Here is a 16,319-nt window from a genome sequence, read left to right on the forward strand (position 1 = left end):
AAGTTCGTCCACCGAGCGGCGCCACACGTCGGCCTGGTCGCCTGCCGGCCAATCGTAGGGCGGATACGAAACCGAAAACCATTCACACCTATGCGCAATTTCCAGTCTTCAATGAACCTGGCGCACACGTTTTTTTGGAATGTGGGAAGAAGCCGGAGTAACCGGAGGAAACCCCGCGAAAGCCGGGGGTTCGAACCCCGGACCTCGGAGCTAACCGATATTTCACCGTGCTGCCGGTGGTGAAGTCCGTTTGCGAACGCACGAAAACTTTACAGGACGATCAATGTAATTTTTTTATATTATTTTGCTTCATTTCACCTATTATGAATTTGAAAATTGCATTTATAATTGGGGGTTGAATCATTTTGAGTGCCTCTCTCTATATACAGTGGATATAAAAAGTCTTCACACCCCTGCTCCTGGGATTGTGGCTTTAGTCAGAAAAACAATCACATTCAAACTCATCTTAGAATAACCCCAAATGACGTTTAGCTGTTCAACAGGGGTGTGTAGATTTTATATGGCCACTGTATATAATCAATTATAAACATATACTACTATTAGTACATGTATATACTAGTGTACATATATACTAGTATTATAAAGAATTCAAATAATAATCAAAGTGTTTACTATGACTGCTAAACACAAAGTAAACACAAAGAAAAAAAAAAGAGACAAAAATCACCAGTAGGGTAATAATAATAATAAAGCTGCAATGAAGACAGATGTGAGACGCAAACAAAAAATGCGTAGACGGCGATAAATCGCTTTCAACTCTAAAGCTCGACGCGGAGGCTTTTGTCCGACAGTGTTCCAACCGGTTAGCATCGCGATAGACAAGATGTTGGACTCAGTATTGCTCGGTTGACTTTAGAGGGTGGTGGGCAGGCTAACGACACAATCAAGTTGCTGCTCAAAGAACAATAGAGAGGGTTGGGGGGGGGGGGGGAGGGGCAGAGAAAATAAAAAAGCAGACTGGGTACCTTGACAACGCCCGACGACACCGTGTGCTGATACAAATTTAGGGGACGAACGGGTAATAGTTGGGATTAAGAATGAGAAAAAGGCAACACTGTTGGTTCTGTTGGCTCTTTCCTCGCTGCTTGATCCGCCTCTCCCGTCTGGAGGTGAGAAACTGGAAAAAATAAAATAAAAAAAATTATGAATAAGCAGACCGCCGGATACACGCTCCCCCAAACCCCCACCGCCCAAGAACCAGAACCCCGACTCGGAACCTAGAACTCGGCGAACTCCTTGGCACACTTCTCCGTGATGGACACCCGGATCTCCTCCTCGTCGTAGTCGTCAAAGTTGCTGGTGTCGCCCGGGCCTCTGCACTTGGGGATGAAGGGCGCCTCCACCTGGAACGCACGAGTAAAAGAGTGCAACCACTTAAACAAATTTTCATTATTTTTTATTATATTTTATTTTAGTACGGTACGGAAAAGTGAAAGGTGGTAGAGAGTACAGATCTTTTCTGGAAAAAACAAGTAAATAGGGAGTACAAATAAAAAAAGCTGTGAGAACAAGAAATACTCGAGGACAGATATCAGAAAATTCTCGATAAGTAGAGTAACTTAATACTTTGACCTACTGAGGTCAGCCCCAAGTGTGAATGTTTTTAAATCCAGGTTGAAAACTTCTTTTTTTTTCCCTCATGCTTTTTACAATATATCCACTTTTTGATCATATTACTTGCAGTGTATGCGATTTTAATTGTCTTTTTTTAAAAAAATATTTTGTCATTATTAATTGTTTTTATGCCATTATAAATGTTTTATCTCTTTGTTTTCAAAATTTGCTTTGCTTTGCGGCAAGGCTCACCTTTCTCTGGTAGATGGCAATCCAGTCGGTGGTGGCGAACCACTTGTGGCCCTTGATGTCGTTGACGCCGTTGCGGAGGTTGCCGAAACGCTTGGTGAGGTCCACCTGCAGCAGGTTCCGCAACATGTCCTTCAGGTCCGAGCTGAAGTGCGACGGGAAGCGAACCTGGGAAAAAGCCGGAGGGTGTCCGGGTCAAGCTTTGTGGATTTTTTTTTTTTTTTTTTGGCTCTTTGCGCTGGTGCCAATGCTGAGTTCTCATCAACTTGTGTTGTCGCCACATCGCTCGTACAACCTCCAAAGGTCGATTGATGCGTTGACAAAGTAGGGGCCAGCTCGAGATTCTTCCATCCATCCATTTTCTATCGCGCTTATTAAGAGCTTGTACTTGACAAGTCGATTTGTCGAATTTACTGCTCCGTGAGCACGACGTGGACTCGTCGCAAATCACGTTTCTCGCTTGAGGCGACAGATGACTGATTTGAATGAAATTAGTCTGTCACCTTTATTTAAGATGCCGTCTTTTTATGAATGCGCAGCTTTGGCTTCGGCGATGCTGAAACAACAGGATCAGTGAGGATTTTGAATAATTGACCAGCGGTGTCAATGGCAGCAGCTCTGCGCTGGCTCCCAACCAACATCAGTTTGAATGTGACTGTTTACGTGGGTAATTTTGAACAAGCCACATACCCAAGTTCTCAGGAGGGTGTGCACAAGATTATTTCAGTCATTTAATTTGACTTCCCCTCTCAAAAAAATAATAAAAAAAAAAGGGAAACTTGAGTCGTACAAATTAAAAGGTCAAAAATTGATGGAATTTTTTTTAATGATTTATCTTGGTCTAATTTTTTAATATCACAAAAAAGAGCATTTGAACAGGTTTGTATTATAATTTTTTATTTATCCGATGCAGATTTCAGTGGCGTAGCGATACCTGTAGTAGTTAGGTACTGTAATTTCCGGCCTATAAGCCGCGACTTTTTCCACACGCTTTCAACCCTGCGGTTTAGGCGGTGATGCGGCTAATTTGTGCATTTTTTCTAACGGCCGCAAGGGGGGCACTCAAGCGGAAAAGGTAAGAATGAGATAGGTGGAATAAATGTCCCGAGGAAGTGACTTTTACCGGTCCGGCCCCGTTAACGCTGCGCTAGGGTGTTACTGCCGTGTCTCAGTGATTTTTACCAGTATGTCTTTTTTGTCAATCGGCCCCGTTAGCGCCGTGCTAGCGTTAAACTCTCTGTGTACCGTATTTCTTTGTAAATATCTCGTGTTTCAATGTGGGCACTTGCAGCTTTTACACGGCTGCGGGCTATGTATGTACCAAATGGTATTTACTTTACGAATGTACTGGGTGAGGCTTATAACCAGGTGCGCTCTGTAGGCCGGGAATTACGGTACTCTCCTCTAAGTGAGCAAACCTTATCGAACCAGGCCTCATTTTTAATGCAGTACACTTGTACCCCACGAAAAAGGAGGAAAAAAAACAAACTCATGACCTTAATAAACTCACCTTTCCTGATACAATCTTCTCATAAATCTGTATGGGCTGGTCTGCAAAGAAGGGGGGGTAGCCAGCAGCCATCTCGTATATGAGCACGCCGAGAGCCCACCAGTCGACAGCTTTATTGTATCCCTGGAAACGAAAAAATAATAAGGTGCTGAGGTGTCTCCAAATGAAGCTTTGAGAATCACGGTCAAACGCTCACTTTACTGAGGATGATCTCTGGTGCCAGATACTCCGGGGTTCCGCAGAGCGTCCAAGTTCGGCCTTTCACTCTTTTCGCAAAACCAAAATCTGTAACCTGCGGAAGTGTTTTAGAGTAGGAAAAAAAAAAAAAGTGTTCAGTTCTCGTACCGGGGGGGATATTGCACCTTTTAAAGGTAAAAAATTGTCACTGTCAAATAGCCTTGCCTGGATGTAACCCTGCTGGTCAATGAGGAGGTTCTCCGGCTTCAGATCTCTGTAGATCAGGTCCAGCGAGTGAAGGTACTCGAAGGTCAGTACAATCTGAGCTGCGTAGAAGCGGGCGTGTGGTTCGCTGCAGGCGGAAAGGATCCGTATCAGTACAAAATAAAACAACATTTGTATGCAGTTGTAGTATTTAGGACACAAGATGAAGAAAAAAATGAACATCATCACACCTGAATCTACCGATTCTCCTCAAGTGGGAGAACATTTCGCCTCCGGGCACGTACTCCATTATCATATAGAGATTACTGTTGTCCTGTTGGGAGAAGAGCAAAAAGCTCAACATGACGCAAGCGGTGTGTGGCGGGGGGAGAAACCCCAAAATGAGACATGGCAGCCTGCTTCGAAGGAGCATTGACGATCTGCAAACCTTAAAAGAATGCTCCAGTCGTACGAGGAAGGGGAAGTTGACCGCCTGCAGGATGCGTTTCTCGTTCAGCGTGTGCTCGATCTGCTTCAGCTTTACCACCTGAAACACGCCACAACGGATTAAGTATCTATTTATTTAAAAAAAAAAAAAAACATTTACAGTTACATTGCAGTAAATCAAAATATGGTATTATTACAGTAATTCCAGTCGAAAAAGCAAACTCATATACACATGAATCAAAAACAGAATAATACTTTCCAGAGAGCCCATAAAAATGTATGTAATTTTTATATCAAAAATGACTTGATAGTTTTTATGTGATACTCTCATTTGTGCCGTGGAAGCTATAATCATCAAAATCATGAAACGTATCATTCTGTGTAGTGATACTAGCCAATCGACTGGAAATGAGTTGGACTTTTTGACCCAACAACTGAAACAAATTACATTTTCAACAATATCCAAATATATTGAAATGCACGTTTATGTGTTTATATGTTAACTTATTTTATTATTTTTTTGTATACACACACACATTGTATGTCTTGTGCATTTTTTTTTCCAACAAAACTTACTTATTCAGGGACCAAAGTTAGAGCAAACCATAGACAAAATATTTGCGGCTAACCTTCTGTTTGTCAAGTATCTTCATGGCAAAGTGCTGGCCCGAATCTTTGTGCTTGACCAGCATGACTCTGCCGAAGGAGCCGGTGCCTAAAGTCTTGATTCGCTCGAAGTGGTCCAATCCCGCGGTTTGCTGGGGGACACGAGCGGAAATGTCAACGCGCCAGAATATGGGAGAAGAAAGAAAATCTGTTTTGTTACACCAGCAGAGGGTGCACTGCCTTGGGAACAAACGCAACACAGGTGCGGTATTCCCACAGTTCACTCGATTATTACCCATTTTTTATTGGCGCTGTCCTCATCTGGACCCCAACCCAGCAATGAACTTAACTGTCTGATGTTGTCTCACCTGTGCTGGATTCTCCCATTTCTTTAGGAAATCTTCTTTGGCTTTGGCAAGAAACTCCTTCACTGTGATGGGAAACAAAACAACACAAAGAGAAGTTCACATCATCCCTGATGGACCGTTTCCCATCATACAATAACACGCGGGATGCTTTTAGTACATATCCAAAGACATCATCAAAACCACTTCCTGCGTCACGGAGAGCGTTCGAGGAAGTCGGAAGTCTCGGCTTTAATGGAGGTCATAACGTGGCCTGCGTTTACGGCGTTCCAAAATGGCCACAGTCATTGATCGTAACCTGATCATCACAGTGGTGCCATCGATATAAAACATTAATACAGTGGAGCAAATCAGAATTTGAGGACAATTTTCAGGCAACGTCTGTTGCTCCGTCTGACAAAGCTCCATCTGTGCGTTATCCCTGGGAAGCTTCCACGCATATCTGTTACGTTGACTGTTTTTTGGTAATGGAATTAATTATTCAAATAACTGTTTTAGTTATATTGTTTTTGTCTTGCCAACAGTGAATTAAAAAACGGTTTACTAAATACATCATGTTTAAAATCTTCTGCAAAGACTGAAAATAACATGGTGGTGAATTGTTGAGATATAACATTCTTATTTATATATTTATTTTCAATCATTTTAGTGTTCTGGATTTTTTGGGGCATGGATAACACCAAGTCCAAGTAGGCACTTGTGCTTTCTGGCCATGAGCCGGTGTGACGGTCTGACCGCTCCCCCGTGCTGAAAAGTCTTCTTGTGATGAATGCGCATGCATTAGTAACAGGGGAACTCTGGGTACGGAGCAGACGCTTACTGGGAAATCGCCCAGTCTCATAGTTCCCCTTCTTCTACACAGAGGTAGCTGACATACGTTATATCCTAACCCTGACCTAACCTTAAAACAAAAGTTGATAGAGATATACACATCTTTCTGAAACGTTCATAGCGTACATGAACACTCGGAGACAAGTTGTCGAATGGCACGTTGACTCATGGATGGGGATGTTTCAGGCTGGCCGGAAGTTGACAAAATATACGCGCATGCGCGTTAATCACAAGGAGACTTTTCAGCACCGGGAGCGCTCAGACCGCCACGCCGGCACTCCTCCACTACAAGTACTGAGCATAGTCTTTCCATCAGTGGATATCCAGTGGAATTGTGAATTACTGAGTAATAATTAATTAGCTCATTTCTACTCCAGCATGCTGTTGGCTACCAAACTCTGGCTTCAACCTGAGAAGCTAGCTCGCGGAGTGGTGTTGGCCAATCGTTTTTTGTCCGGTTGTGCTTAAGGGACACTTTCAAGGGAAAGTTATATGTTTACCAAACAGTGCAGCGCATGTCAGCCTGTGGCTCAAACCACAGACATTTGAGTCACGCTTGTACGAACGCAGCCGTGACCGGTGAAGGTCGAGCAGGGCGTGCATGTTTTCAATGTATTCAGCGGACACGGTTGGAGGTGGGACTTATTTTAGAAACTCATTTTCGGTACCGTAATTCCCGGTCTACAGAACGCACCTGGTTACAAGCCTCACCGAGTACATTTGTAAAGGAAATACCATTTGGTACATACATACGGCGCAGCCGTGTAAAAGCCGCAAGTGCCAACATTGAAACGGGAGATATTTTCAGAGAAAGACGGTACACAAAAAGAGTTTAACGCTAGTGCTAACTCTAATGCCGTGCTAAAGCTACCGCAAACGCTAGCGCCGGGCTAAAGCTAGCACTAGTACTAACACTAACGCTTACAGGGCCAGTTAAAAATCTAACTCACCGGTAAATATCACTGAGACACGCCAGACAGTAACACAGCGCTAACGCTAGCGCAGCACTAACAAGGCCAGTAAAAGTCACTTCCTCGGCACATATTCCACCAGTTTCATTCTTACCTTTTCCGTTCGAGTGCCCCCTTGCGGCCGTTAGTAAAAAATGCACATATTAGCCGCATCACCGCATAAACCGCAGGGTTGAGAGCGTGTGAAAAAAATTGCAGATTGTAGGCCGAAAATTACGGTACTCGCTGATATTTTCCAGTCATTCAAATTTGTGAACCAACACTGGATCACTTTACATTGACTAACTTATAATTATACGAGCGTTAAGAATGCTACATTGTTGATGAAATTGTGTCAAACGTTTTTATGACAGAAAAATATTATAGGGAATTTGTTATTACACACCATCAACAAATTAGTGACTGACCAGCGGTTTGGGAATATTATTGTGTCGGACCTTTGATGTTCCACTGTACACTTGGATATATAGATTTTTATTTTGACATATGATGGACGGATAATGTATAATCTTGATTTTATGAGCTCCAACCGATGACTGGGTTGGGCACACAATACGCACGACTAATCAGTTTAACACTGCAGTGCAATTGTGTGGAGAGCAGTGCAGTTTAACCCAGCAGCACAATGCAAATACACGCAAGTCTTGGCCTTCAGGGTCGCGGCAGTGCAGCAAACACACACACGCAACAGTGGATACGTGCACCACTACCGGCCAGCCAAAGACACGCCAGTGGACATATTCCAAAACTGCGACTGCTGATACGGAAGTACATTTTTCCTCGCCAATCATCTTCAAGGGCTGAATCACAATTCTCTGTGGGAACGCGTAGATAACCACCATCATTCCTCATTCCTCTTTAACGTCGGTTCAATAACCACAACCCGCAAGATGGATATCCAACTCCTCGTAACACAGCGATGCTTTTCATAATTAGTGATGATAAGGCAGAAGACCAATCAAATCAAAGAAGGAAACCAAGTAGAACTCGTGCCGCATTCAAACGGCTTTAAAACTACAGAAAAGCTGGCTACAGCACATCGAGTCTTTCAGGATCATGTGGGAATGTCGGAATAATCGATGCGAAACAACAGCCCGCGGCCAAATGCGTGCGCACGTCAGCCGCAGGAGCCTGCAGTCCCCAACTCGAAGCCACACTGTCAACAATCTCCTGTTTGACTTTCAAACTAACATGGAACCTCCCATGAGTTACATCATCCTTCCTATGATAATTGCAATTTTGAAAACCTTTTTTTTTTTTTTTTTTTTGGTAAAATAAATAATGATAACCCGAGTGAGGATAAGTGGTGTAAAAAATGGATGCATGAATGAATTAATTTTTACCCCTGGACAGGCAATGTTTTAAGCAACAATTTTAAATTTAAAGGAGATGCAAAACAACTACGACTTCAAGTAAAACTACTGAGCATTTTAAGACACATGATAGCATCTCCATTTTATGCTTTCAGCTAAATTTACACTGGAATATGCTCAGTGAAATTACTTAACTAACACAAACGCGAGTTAATGAACTCTACGGCTCTCTGTACTGAGCAGCTCGACAACTGTCTTCCATCACGCCAAGTTCCATTTCCCATTTTAGGACAACCATCACAGTTATCCATTTGTCACCGGTAGTTTTCAGTAATTTCAATTACAATTTTGATGTAATTTGAGTTATATTCATCCTAAAAATGTGAGGTGAACATTAACAGTGCACGCACACAAATTCTAAATTCAAGCTAATCGATGTCTTACAAATTCCCCAAAGAGTGACAGCTGCAACAATACGATGAGCGGGAGCAGGGATCGTATAAACATGTTGACAGCGTCTGCTGAGTGCAATAGAAGATAAGTGGTCACTAGGGAGAGGCAAGGAGAAGAGAAAAAAAAAAAAGATTTCCTGGAAAAGTTGTTCAACTTCCTGTTAGAAAGAGGCACTAATTGAGCTCAGCAGGTCAGACATGCGACCGCCGTTCACGTCGTAAGCGTCGCTAGCCCGTATTTCTCACCATCCGGGATGACGACGGGCACCTCAGCGGCCTCCGCCGAGCGCGATACCAATTCGGAGGAGCGCGAGCACTCCTTCGATGACTCCCTCTTGCTGCCGTGCCTCCTGGAGCTCTTCCGGTCACACATGAGCGCGGCAGAGTCTGCCCGCTTTTTTGCGTCCCTCTGACTCTTCCTCACGGCTGCCGACTCATGCCCCCCGCTACCCGCCGTCTCCGAGTCAGATCGGCGGTCGCCCGAACGCACGGGGGAAGCCAGTGGAGCGTTCTCGGCGGTGTCTCGATTCCGGGAAGGGTCAATTTTGTTGTCGGCAGTCACATGAATCAACTGGATGCTTACTTGGTTTGTATCAATATTTATTCTGTACACAACGTTCTCCCCCGCTGTCGCAGCTCGCATATTGATCCACACAAAATCATCAGGGGGAGGGCCAAGCGAGCACATTCATCCAAACTGGAGAGGAAGTTGCGTGTAAACGTGGACAAGGGACGCCAACATGAGCTCATCCAATCATTTGGGCCTTTTTTTAAAACATAATCTTTACATGAAATGAAAAAAAAAATGGTCATGAGCCACTGAATTACCGAAATACAGCAGAGACTCATTGCAATGCCAGGGCTCCATTGATTCCACCCTCCCCCCCCAAAAGAAAAATCAATCCCCCTTTTCTCCCCTGGGCCTTGCTGCCCTACTCTGATGCAGGGACAGTAAGATTTTATTGGGAGAATTGATCAACCAAATTCACCCCTGTGGGGATATACATTAATACGTACATGCATTTCCATTTATTTTAAAAAAAGGTCAAGGCTGCACAATTGAATTTGAATTGTGATCACGATTATCCCTGTCCTGGTTGAACTAAAGTAATCCGTCGGGGATTTTTACATTTAAAAGGCGAGCACTTGAGCATATGACGGCTTCCTCAACAAGTAGTCAGCCAACCACCAGGGGGCAACGCATGGGTAAGGCTCCCTTAAGATGTCTAAATAACAGGGAACCATTTTCTGGAACCATTTCCATTCAGGACATGTAGTATGAAACAGGGATTCGTATGTAATAAATGTGGCAATTTGAACGCCCCGCCGAAAAAAAGCCAGAAATTACATAACGCGCCCGGCGCAAGCAGCACACTTTTGTTATTGTGTATAACGTAGCCACTGTACACAGACGTGTCCCGGTAGAGAATGTTGTTTTTCTTTTTATCGAGGACTACCGTATTAAGCCCCAATCATGGCTCCAAAAAAGGAAAGTTGCTTGTTTAAAGTTATTTTGCACTTTTTGTTAATTTAAAAAAAAAAAAAAAAAAAAAAAAGTGTCCAAGGCTGGGGGCCAAGTCGCGACAGATACGGCAATGCACTCCCAGCCTAGCGTACTCTACTACTAAAGCATACATTTTAAACAAAAAATAAATATATTTCTTAAATTATTTTATTATATAAAGCATTTAAACTAAACATTTATTTCTACTATGCAGTTTATTATCAGGAAAAGCTAAAAGAAATGCTTTAAAGAGCCAAATTTTTTAGGCTTGGAACGCATTATTTCTTTTTCCATTCATTGTAATGGGAAACATCGATTCGGTTTTCAAACAAATCACTTCTCGAACCGTTTTCTGGAACGGATTGTGATCGAGAACCGAGGCATCACTGTATTAATAACCAAAAAGAGGTACATTTTTCTTACATGATGCTCTATGAACCCTGCCTAGCCACAAGTGACCAGGGCAGAAACTCAATTGAGTCTAATTTAAATAAGATGATAATCTCAAAAGTCAATTATTATTTGCGCTCATAATTTAGCCTTTGAGCCTATGGCACATTATAAACTCTACCTAGCAACAAGTTTGGCCAACATGTGCGAAGATGTGTGACTGATTAGCTCGACCCACTATGCCCGCCGTGACGTCATTACAAGTCATCTCGAGTCAGCAACCTTATCTGATCAACCCGACTGCCAACAATAAATGGAAGAACGGAAAAGGTGAGCATTCAAAGCTGATACAACTTTCGGAACCCGCACACACACACACGAGCCCAATAGAAGCCAGTTTTGCCGCGCACCATTTCACGTGGTGAGGACAGATTCAAGCGCGAGGATCATAGCACCATTGAGTAGGTAGAACGGGGCAAAAACGCGCTCACTTGACAATGAATGACCAATGTCCTCTTTGAAACTCTGAGTGGAACACAATCGCTTACATAATAGCTGGCTAGACGTGCGTGTGTATACTTGCCAAAAACTCAAATCAGCCAATATAGAAAGAGGAAGGCTTCCACCCACTGGAATACAAAAATGACAAGAGCTCCACCCCCCTTCACCCTTGCTCGTGTGAAAATATCCTCACCCCGTCCCACCCTCATCAGATGGGGCAGGACTGTCGGCTCGGACCCACCCGACACGCCAGCCTCTGAATAAACACACGGTACACACAAGGCCGGGCAACGCGCTACATGATGTGCGGCGAATCCACGTGGGGAATCCCGAATGTTTGCGAGGGGGGGAACAAAATGGCCTTTCAAGAGAGCGAGGCAGACGGGAGGAAGCTTTGGGCTGAACCTCGCTGGCTCTTTCACTTCCTGCACCAGACCGGCTTCTTCCTGTGGGCCCCGGCCTCGGTTTTGTACACTGCCGTGCTGCAGCTCCTCTTATTCGACTGGGCAGGAAAAAAAAAAAAAAAAGTGCTTCTACAAACCTTCCCTCGGTATTTTGCACCCAAAAAAAAAACGGGACTACTACGTTCTGTATTCAAGAAATAAAAATAATAAAGTGCGAAATTACCATTAGAGGTCAACAAACTCTGAATTCTGACACATTCAAGTTGTACTAAAGAATTTTGCAACAATAAGGTTGAAATATTTTAGGATAAAAGTTTTGCGAGAATAAAGTTGAAATATTAAACTGGAAATGTTATGGATGTTATGTTATGGATATTGCAATATTGCAAGATAAAAATCTCAATTATGCATCAAATAGGTTACAATATTATGAGGACAAAAGTTGTGCTTTTATGGGAATACTTTTGTAAAATCACCGAGTGAATAAGTCAGGATCTTGTGATGAAAGATTATGAGGAAAAAAGTTGATTTTGTGAAGTTATGCAAGAGGAAAAAATACTTTTGGATAAGCCTGCAACGATTGATCGAATAACTCCATCATAAAAATCTCAAAGCAAAATACAAATTTTAGTAAAATGCAAAGATGAGGACCCCAAGTGCAGAAGATTAATTTGAAATGCACATTGTTGATGAATGAAAATTTGATTTTTACATGATTGTTCAATTAATCGTTTGGATACTTGTTAGAATACGTGACAAAAAATATTCCACAGATGTGAAAATAATTTGAAAACAAATTAATTGTAAGTTGTCCTTTTATGATAGTCTTATAAAACCCAAAAAATGAATTTTGAAAACAGTACTAAAAGAAGGAAAGTTGTACTACTGCCAAGAATAATGTACCACTATATGCAATAAAAAACAATCATTTAACAAAAATTAGAGGGAAACGTTTTACTCCTGAGACTAACGCTGAATTATAACAAGTAAATCCATTTTTTTGCGAGAATTAAGTCAGAATATTCAGAGAAAAATATACCTGTAAATAAAGCTTTTCATGTTTCAAAAAAAGATGGAATATTACAGGAATAAGTAGTACTTTAGTGAGAAAATACATTTGATTTCGTATTAATTAAACCATAAGATGGCAAAAGAAAACTAAATTACAATTATGAGAACAAAGAAATATGAAAGGCGCTGTCATTTTACCAACTGCAACTTTTTCTCAAAACATTAGACTTTTAAATTATGAAACGTTTTCTTTAAAAACATATGACTGTGTTCTTGTAACAAGAGCACATCTTTCACATAACTGTATTTCTGCAACATGAACACAGTGCAACTAGTCCAGCTCAAGCCAAATATTAATAATGCCATTGTGCATTCAACTCGACATGATTTGAAAAAGGTGAAGGCGTCACGGCGGTTACGAGCGATGAGTTGGAATGTTCTAGATCTGGAACGGAGGCCGTTCTTTCACACGTACTCGCTAGCGGCGAGGAGGAGCCGCTTCTCATTTCGCAGCTAGCGGTTCTCACTTGCGCGTCACTCGTGGTGTTATGAATAAAAACATAACACCGAGGTCCCGAGGGGCCTCGCCAGGTCCTCATGATCCATGTTGGGTGACACACACACACACGCTAACGCTAGCAGAGGAGGACCAGTGATCCCTTGGAAGAAAGCCGGTGATGAAAAATGATAAAAACCGGAAATGGAAATTATTGTGACGTAAGACAAGTTAGCTGGTAAACTTTCACGTAACAGGACTCACCTACAAGGATACAGGTAGACCATTTTAGAGGTCTACAGGACTGATTGTTCTTAAAATGTACAAGCACCATGCAGCCATTACCTTGTTTTCACATTTGAAAATGGTAAAACGCACGAACGTGTACCTAAATCGGCTCTTTCAGCTCCTTGACTTAGGAGTTGTATCTGTTTCATGTGCACGTTCATAACTCAAAACAACACCAAGAATATAAGTGTGATCGCTATGCTTTCTGTCTGTCTACATGCGTTTCTTCACCAATTGTTCAAATTTCTATAGCTTGAATGAAGAGCAATAACACCGCAATTACAGATCCTATTTGTTAGCCCATCTATGACCTTTTGTGTAAGTGATGCGGTTGTTTTCAATGCACAACTTGCAATTGTTTTTTTTAAATTTTAAGAGCATCATTTGACTTTGTTATGAATTACCATATACACGCATGCAATATTTTATTCCCCCTCCTCTTTTGGATTATATTTAAATTCCTTTTAAGCCCTCCTCAATGCTTTTTGTTGTATGAATATTGCTACTGTCACAATTTATCTTACGCTAGGGGATAAATAAAGCAGTGTATCCCAAATTTTATATTTGGGGAAAAAATACCGATGCCACACCTCCAAGCATAAATGTCCCAATCATTCTATAAGTTTCCCCATCTCACGGAAGAGCATTTCATTGTTCTGTCACTGGTATAAATAGATGAACAAATACAAATATTATTTGCCATAAAATACGTACGCAGCTGTCAAATATAGAGTACAAATGATCCCATTGATTAATCGAGTAATTGGTTTTATATTTATGCTCCACATGGGTTTTTAATCCTCATATTTATGAAATTCAACATGACTCCTGCCTTCATGTAAAGTTGTATGAACGGGCACATATTGTAAGGCACAGTAATATTATGCACAGTTCAAATATTAACAGTGACTACACCAAAAAAAGAGTTTGAACAATAATTAAAATGGAGTGAACTTAAAAATTGAACTGTACTGCAAATACACAATAATTTCTTCACATACTGTTTGAAGTAGTTCACTACAGGGACATGTAGCCCAATTCGAGAAACGTTGGCCCAGTGTCTTTTTTTTTTTTTCAAGTATTGGCAAAACAAGAAAAATCAACAAAGATTAGAGATGCTTTAAGTGGTTAAATGTAATCAAACGTGAATGACTGAGTCTCCGGAGCATTTATGAAAACAGTTTCGCTAGCACATTCGTATATTTTTAATTGATATTGTGCCCTGTATAAGTACAAAAATATTATTTTAGGCTAAGACTTTGAGAGGAGACTACAGTGGCATATACAAACTCTCTTGTTCTTGAAGACATCTCTCACATCACATGATGTTCAAGAGTCTCCCAAGTTTTGTGCCTGGAGAGGATGGTTACACAGGCAACATATGACTGCCTTTTTCTCGCTGCAATCACAACAACCCTCACATTCCACCATTTATAACTCAAGTCTTGGCCCTCTTACAAAAAAACGAATAACCCCCTTTTTCCCAAGCTCGGTGGGTTTAATCATTAGCCGGGGATTGACTTTCACAAGACCAGACCAACTCAGTGAAGGCTGCCTGTGTTGTCGTCATGAGGGCCAACTCTGGATGCACCCCGGGGAACCTTTATCACGAGCTTTTGCCACACAACAAAAAAAATAATAATAATCAGAGAAAAGCACGAGTAAAATCCTTTTTTGTAGGAAGGTGTGCATGAACGAATGGGCCAAGGCAACAAACGTAACTGGCATGTGAATCTGGAACAGTAAGTCAGGAAAAATGACATATACATAATTTTATTTTATTTTTTTACTTACCACTCTCCATCTCATTGCCTTTCTTCGCGGTGGGCGTGTTGCCCATGATGGCAGTCTGTCAAGCGGGCTCCGGTCGGGGGGGTTTGCTTGCGACTTCGGGCGGCTTGACGACAACCCTCACAACCGCCTGCTTCAACAGTTGCTCGATGAAGCTGTCCGGTGGCCACTAGCTGACGGCAATCATTCTCCAAAAACTGATTTTTTTAATCCCCTCCACCTCCCACGTTCACTTTTTTTCCCCCCCACGGAACAACTCTTAAAAGCGAAGCCTTTTGCTACACTTGGCTAACTGGCTAAAGAGGGTGTTAGCTCGGCTAGCTAGTGAAATATTCAACATTCAGGAAACGACTCGACTGGTACTTGTGAAGTTGTTGGCTTATAGTAATGTATCCGAAGCCAGTCCGGGGGGCGTCGGGCAGGTGGTCGTCAGCCGTTTTGTTTTTTTTTTTCCAGTTGCTGTTTCTATCTGTTAGCTCCTTAGTCGTACAGTGGCCTTATCAAACCAGGCGCTCGGTGTGTGTGTGTGTGGGCAGGCCCCTTCTTCCGCTCCGTGTTCGGTGCAGAAACAAATAACAGTATCCAGGTTTATTCCTCGCCGCGCTCGTCGTCTTCTCCTTTCTCGTCCGCGCTCGCTTCGAAGCCAGCAAGGCCGAAGTGGACGGTTCCCCCGGAGCCTACCGTCACGCGGACGATTCCCCAAATCAACAGAGCCTTTCCATTAATCTTTCGACCGCAAGGGAAACTCCAGTCATCCATCCACCTGGACCCGCCCCTCAAAGGCTTCCAATAGGCTACTTGGGATGATAGGCGTAAGTGGGTCAAGTGTTGATTGGACGAAGAATGGCAATGCAAGGCAATCTAGATATGTGATTGGACAGCCCGCCATTTTGCACCTGCCTTCATGGCTTGCTCGTCAGCCAATAGTCGCCCAGACTGTAACGGTAGCTGTCTTTTTTTCTACCTTTTTAACTTGGCATCTGTTTGACGTAATCACTTGCAAATAAAATATTTAATAAATACGTACCAAATAATCACCCTGTAAGCGATTGCGAATTTATCGAAGCATTTCGTGTAGCCGAAATAGCAACTATCCCCCCAACAGTCTGTGACTGGGCGTGACGTTGAAACAGGGCTATTTTTAGAAACGCTAAAAGATTGAGCATTACTCACGTGCGGTTAAAAACATGATAATCGAATAATTGACAAAAAACATTTCATTAATTAAAAAAAA

At 42.3% G+C, this 16,319-nt stretch overlaps 1 protein-coding gene across 1 annotated transcript; it reads right to left on the reverse strand.

The window, feature by feature from the left end:
• Positions 1 to 691: 691 nt before the first annotated feature.
• prkacaa (protein kinase, cAMP-dependent, catalytic, alpha, genome duplicate a) lies at positions 692 to 15,861 on the reverse strand. The gene is made up of 11 exons (XM_061846122.1): positions 15,089 to 15,861; positions 5,137 to 5,198; positions 4,792 to 4,920; positions 4,164 to 4,262; positions 3,967 to 4,049; positions 3,737 to 3,863; positions 3,531 to 3,626; positions 3,335 to 3,457; positions 1,828 to 1,992; positions 1,239 to 1,364; positions 692 to 1,138 (listed from the first exon to the last, which is right to left on the reverse strand). The coding sequence occupies exons 1-10, from the start codon at positions 15,132 to 15,134 to the stop codon at positions 1,239 to 1,241; spliced, it is 1,056 nt and encodes a 351-aa protein (XP_061702106.1). The 5' UTR covers positions 15,135 to 15,861; the 3' UTR covers positions 692 to 1,138.
• Between the last annotated feature and the right edge of the window lie 458 nt (positions 15,862 to 16,319).

The sequence above is a fragment of the Syngnathoides biaculeatus genome, chromosome 16, assembly GCF_019802595.1.
Source record: "Syngnathoides biaculeatus isolate LvHL_M chromosome 16, ASM1980259v1, whole genome shotgun sequence".
In the NCBI taxonomy this organism is placed as follows: Eukaryota; Metazoa; Chordata; class Actinopteri; order Syngnathiformes; family Syngnathidae; genus Syngnathoides; species Syngnathoides biaculeatus.

What these genes read in the sequence shown, in the direction of transcription:
- prkacaa (XM_061846122.1), bottom strand. Translation starts at nt 15,134, where the DNA reads ATGGGCAACACGCCCACCGCGAAGAAAGGCAATGAGATGGAGAGTG. An exon ending in AGGCAATGAGATGGAGAGTG is followed by an intron (nt 5,199 to 15,088) that starts GTAAGTAAAAAA and finishes TTCCCATCACAG; the next exon opens with TGAAGGAGTTTCTTGCCAAA. An exon ending in GACTGGAGCATTCTTTTAAG is followed by an intron (nt 4,050 to 4,163) that starts GTTTGCAGATCG and finishes TTCTCCCAACAG; the next exon opens with GACAACAGTAATCTCTATAT.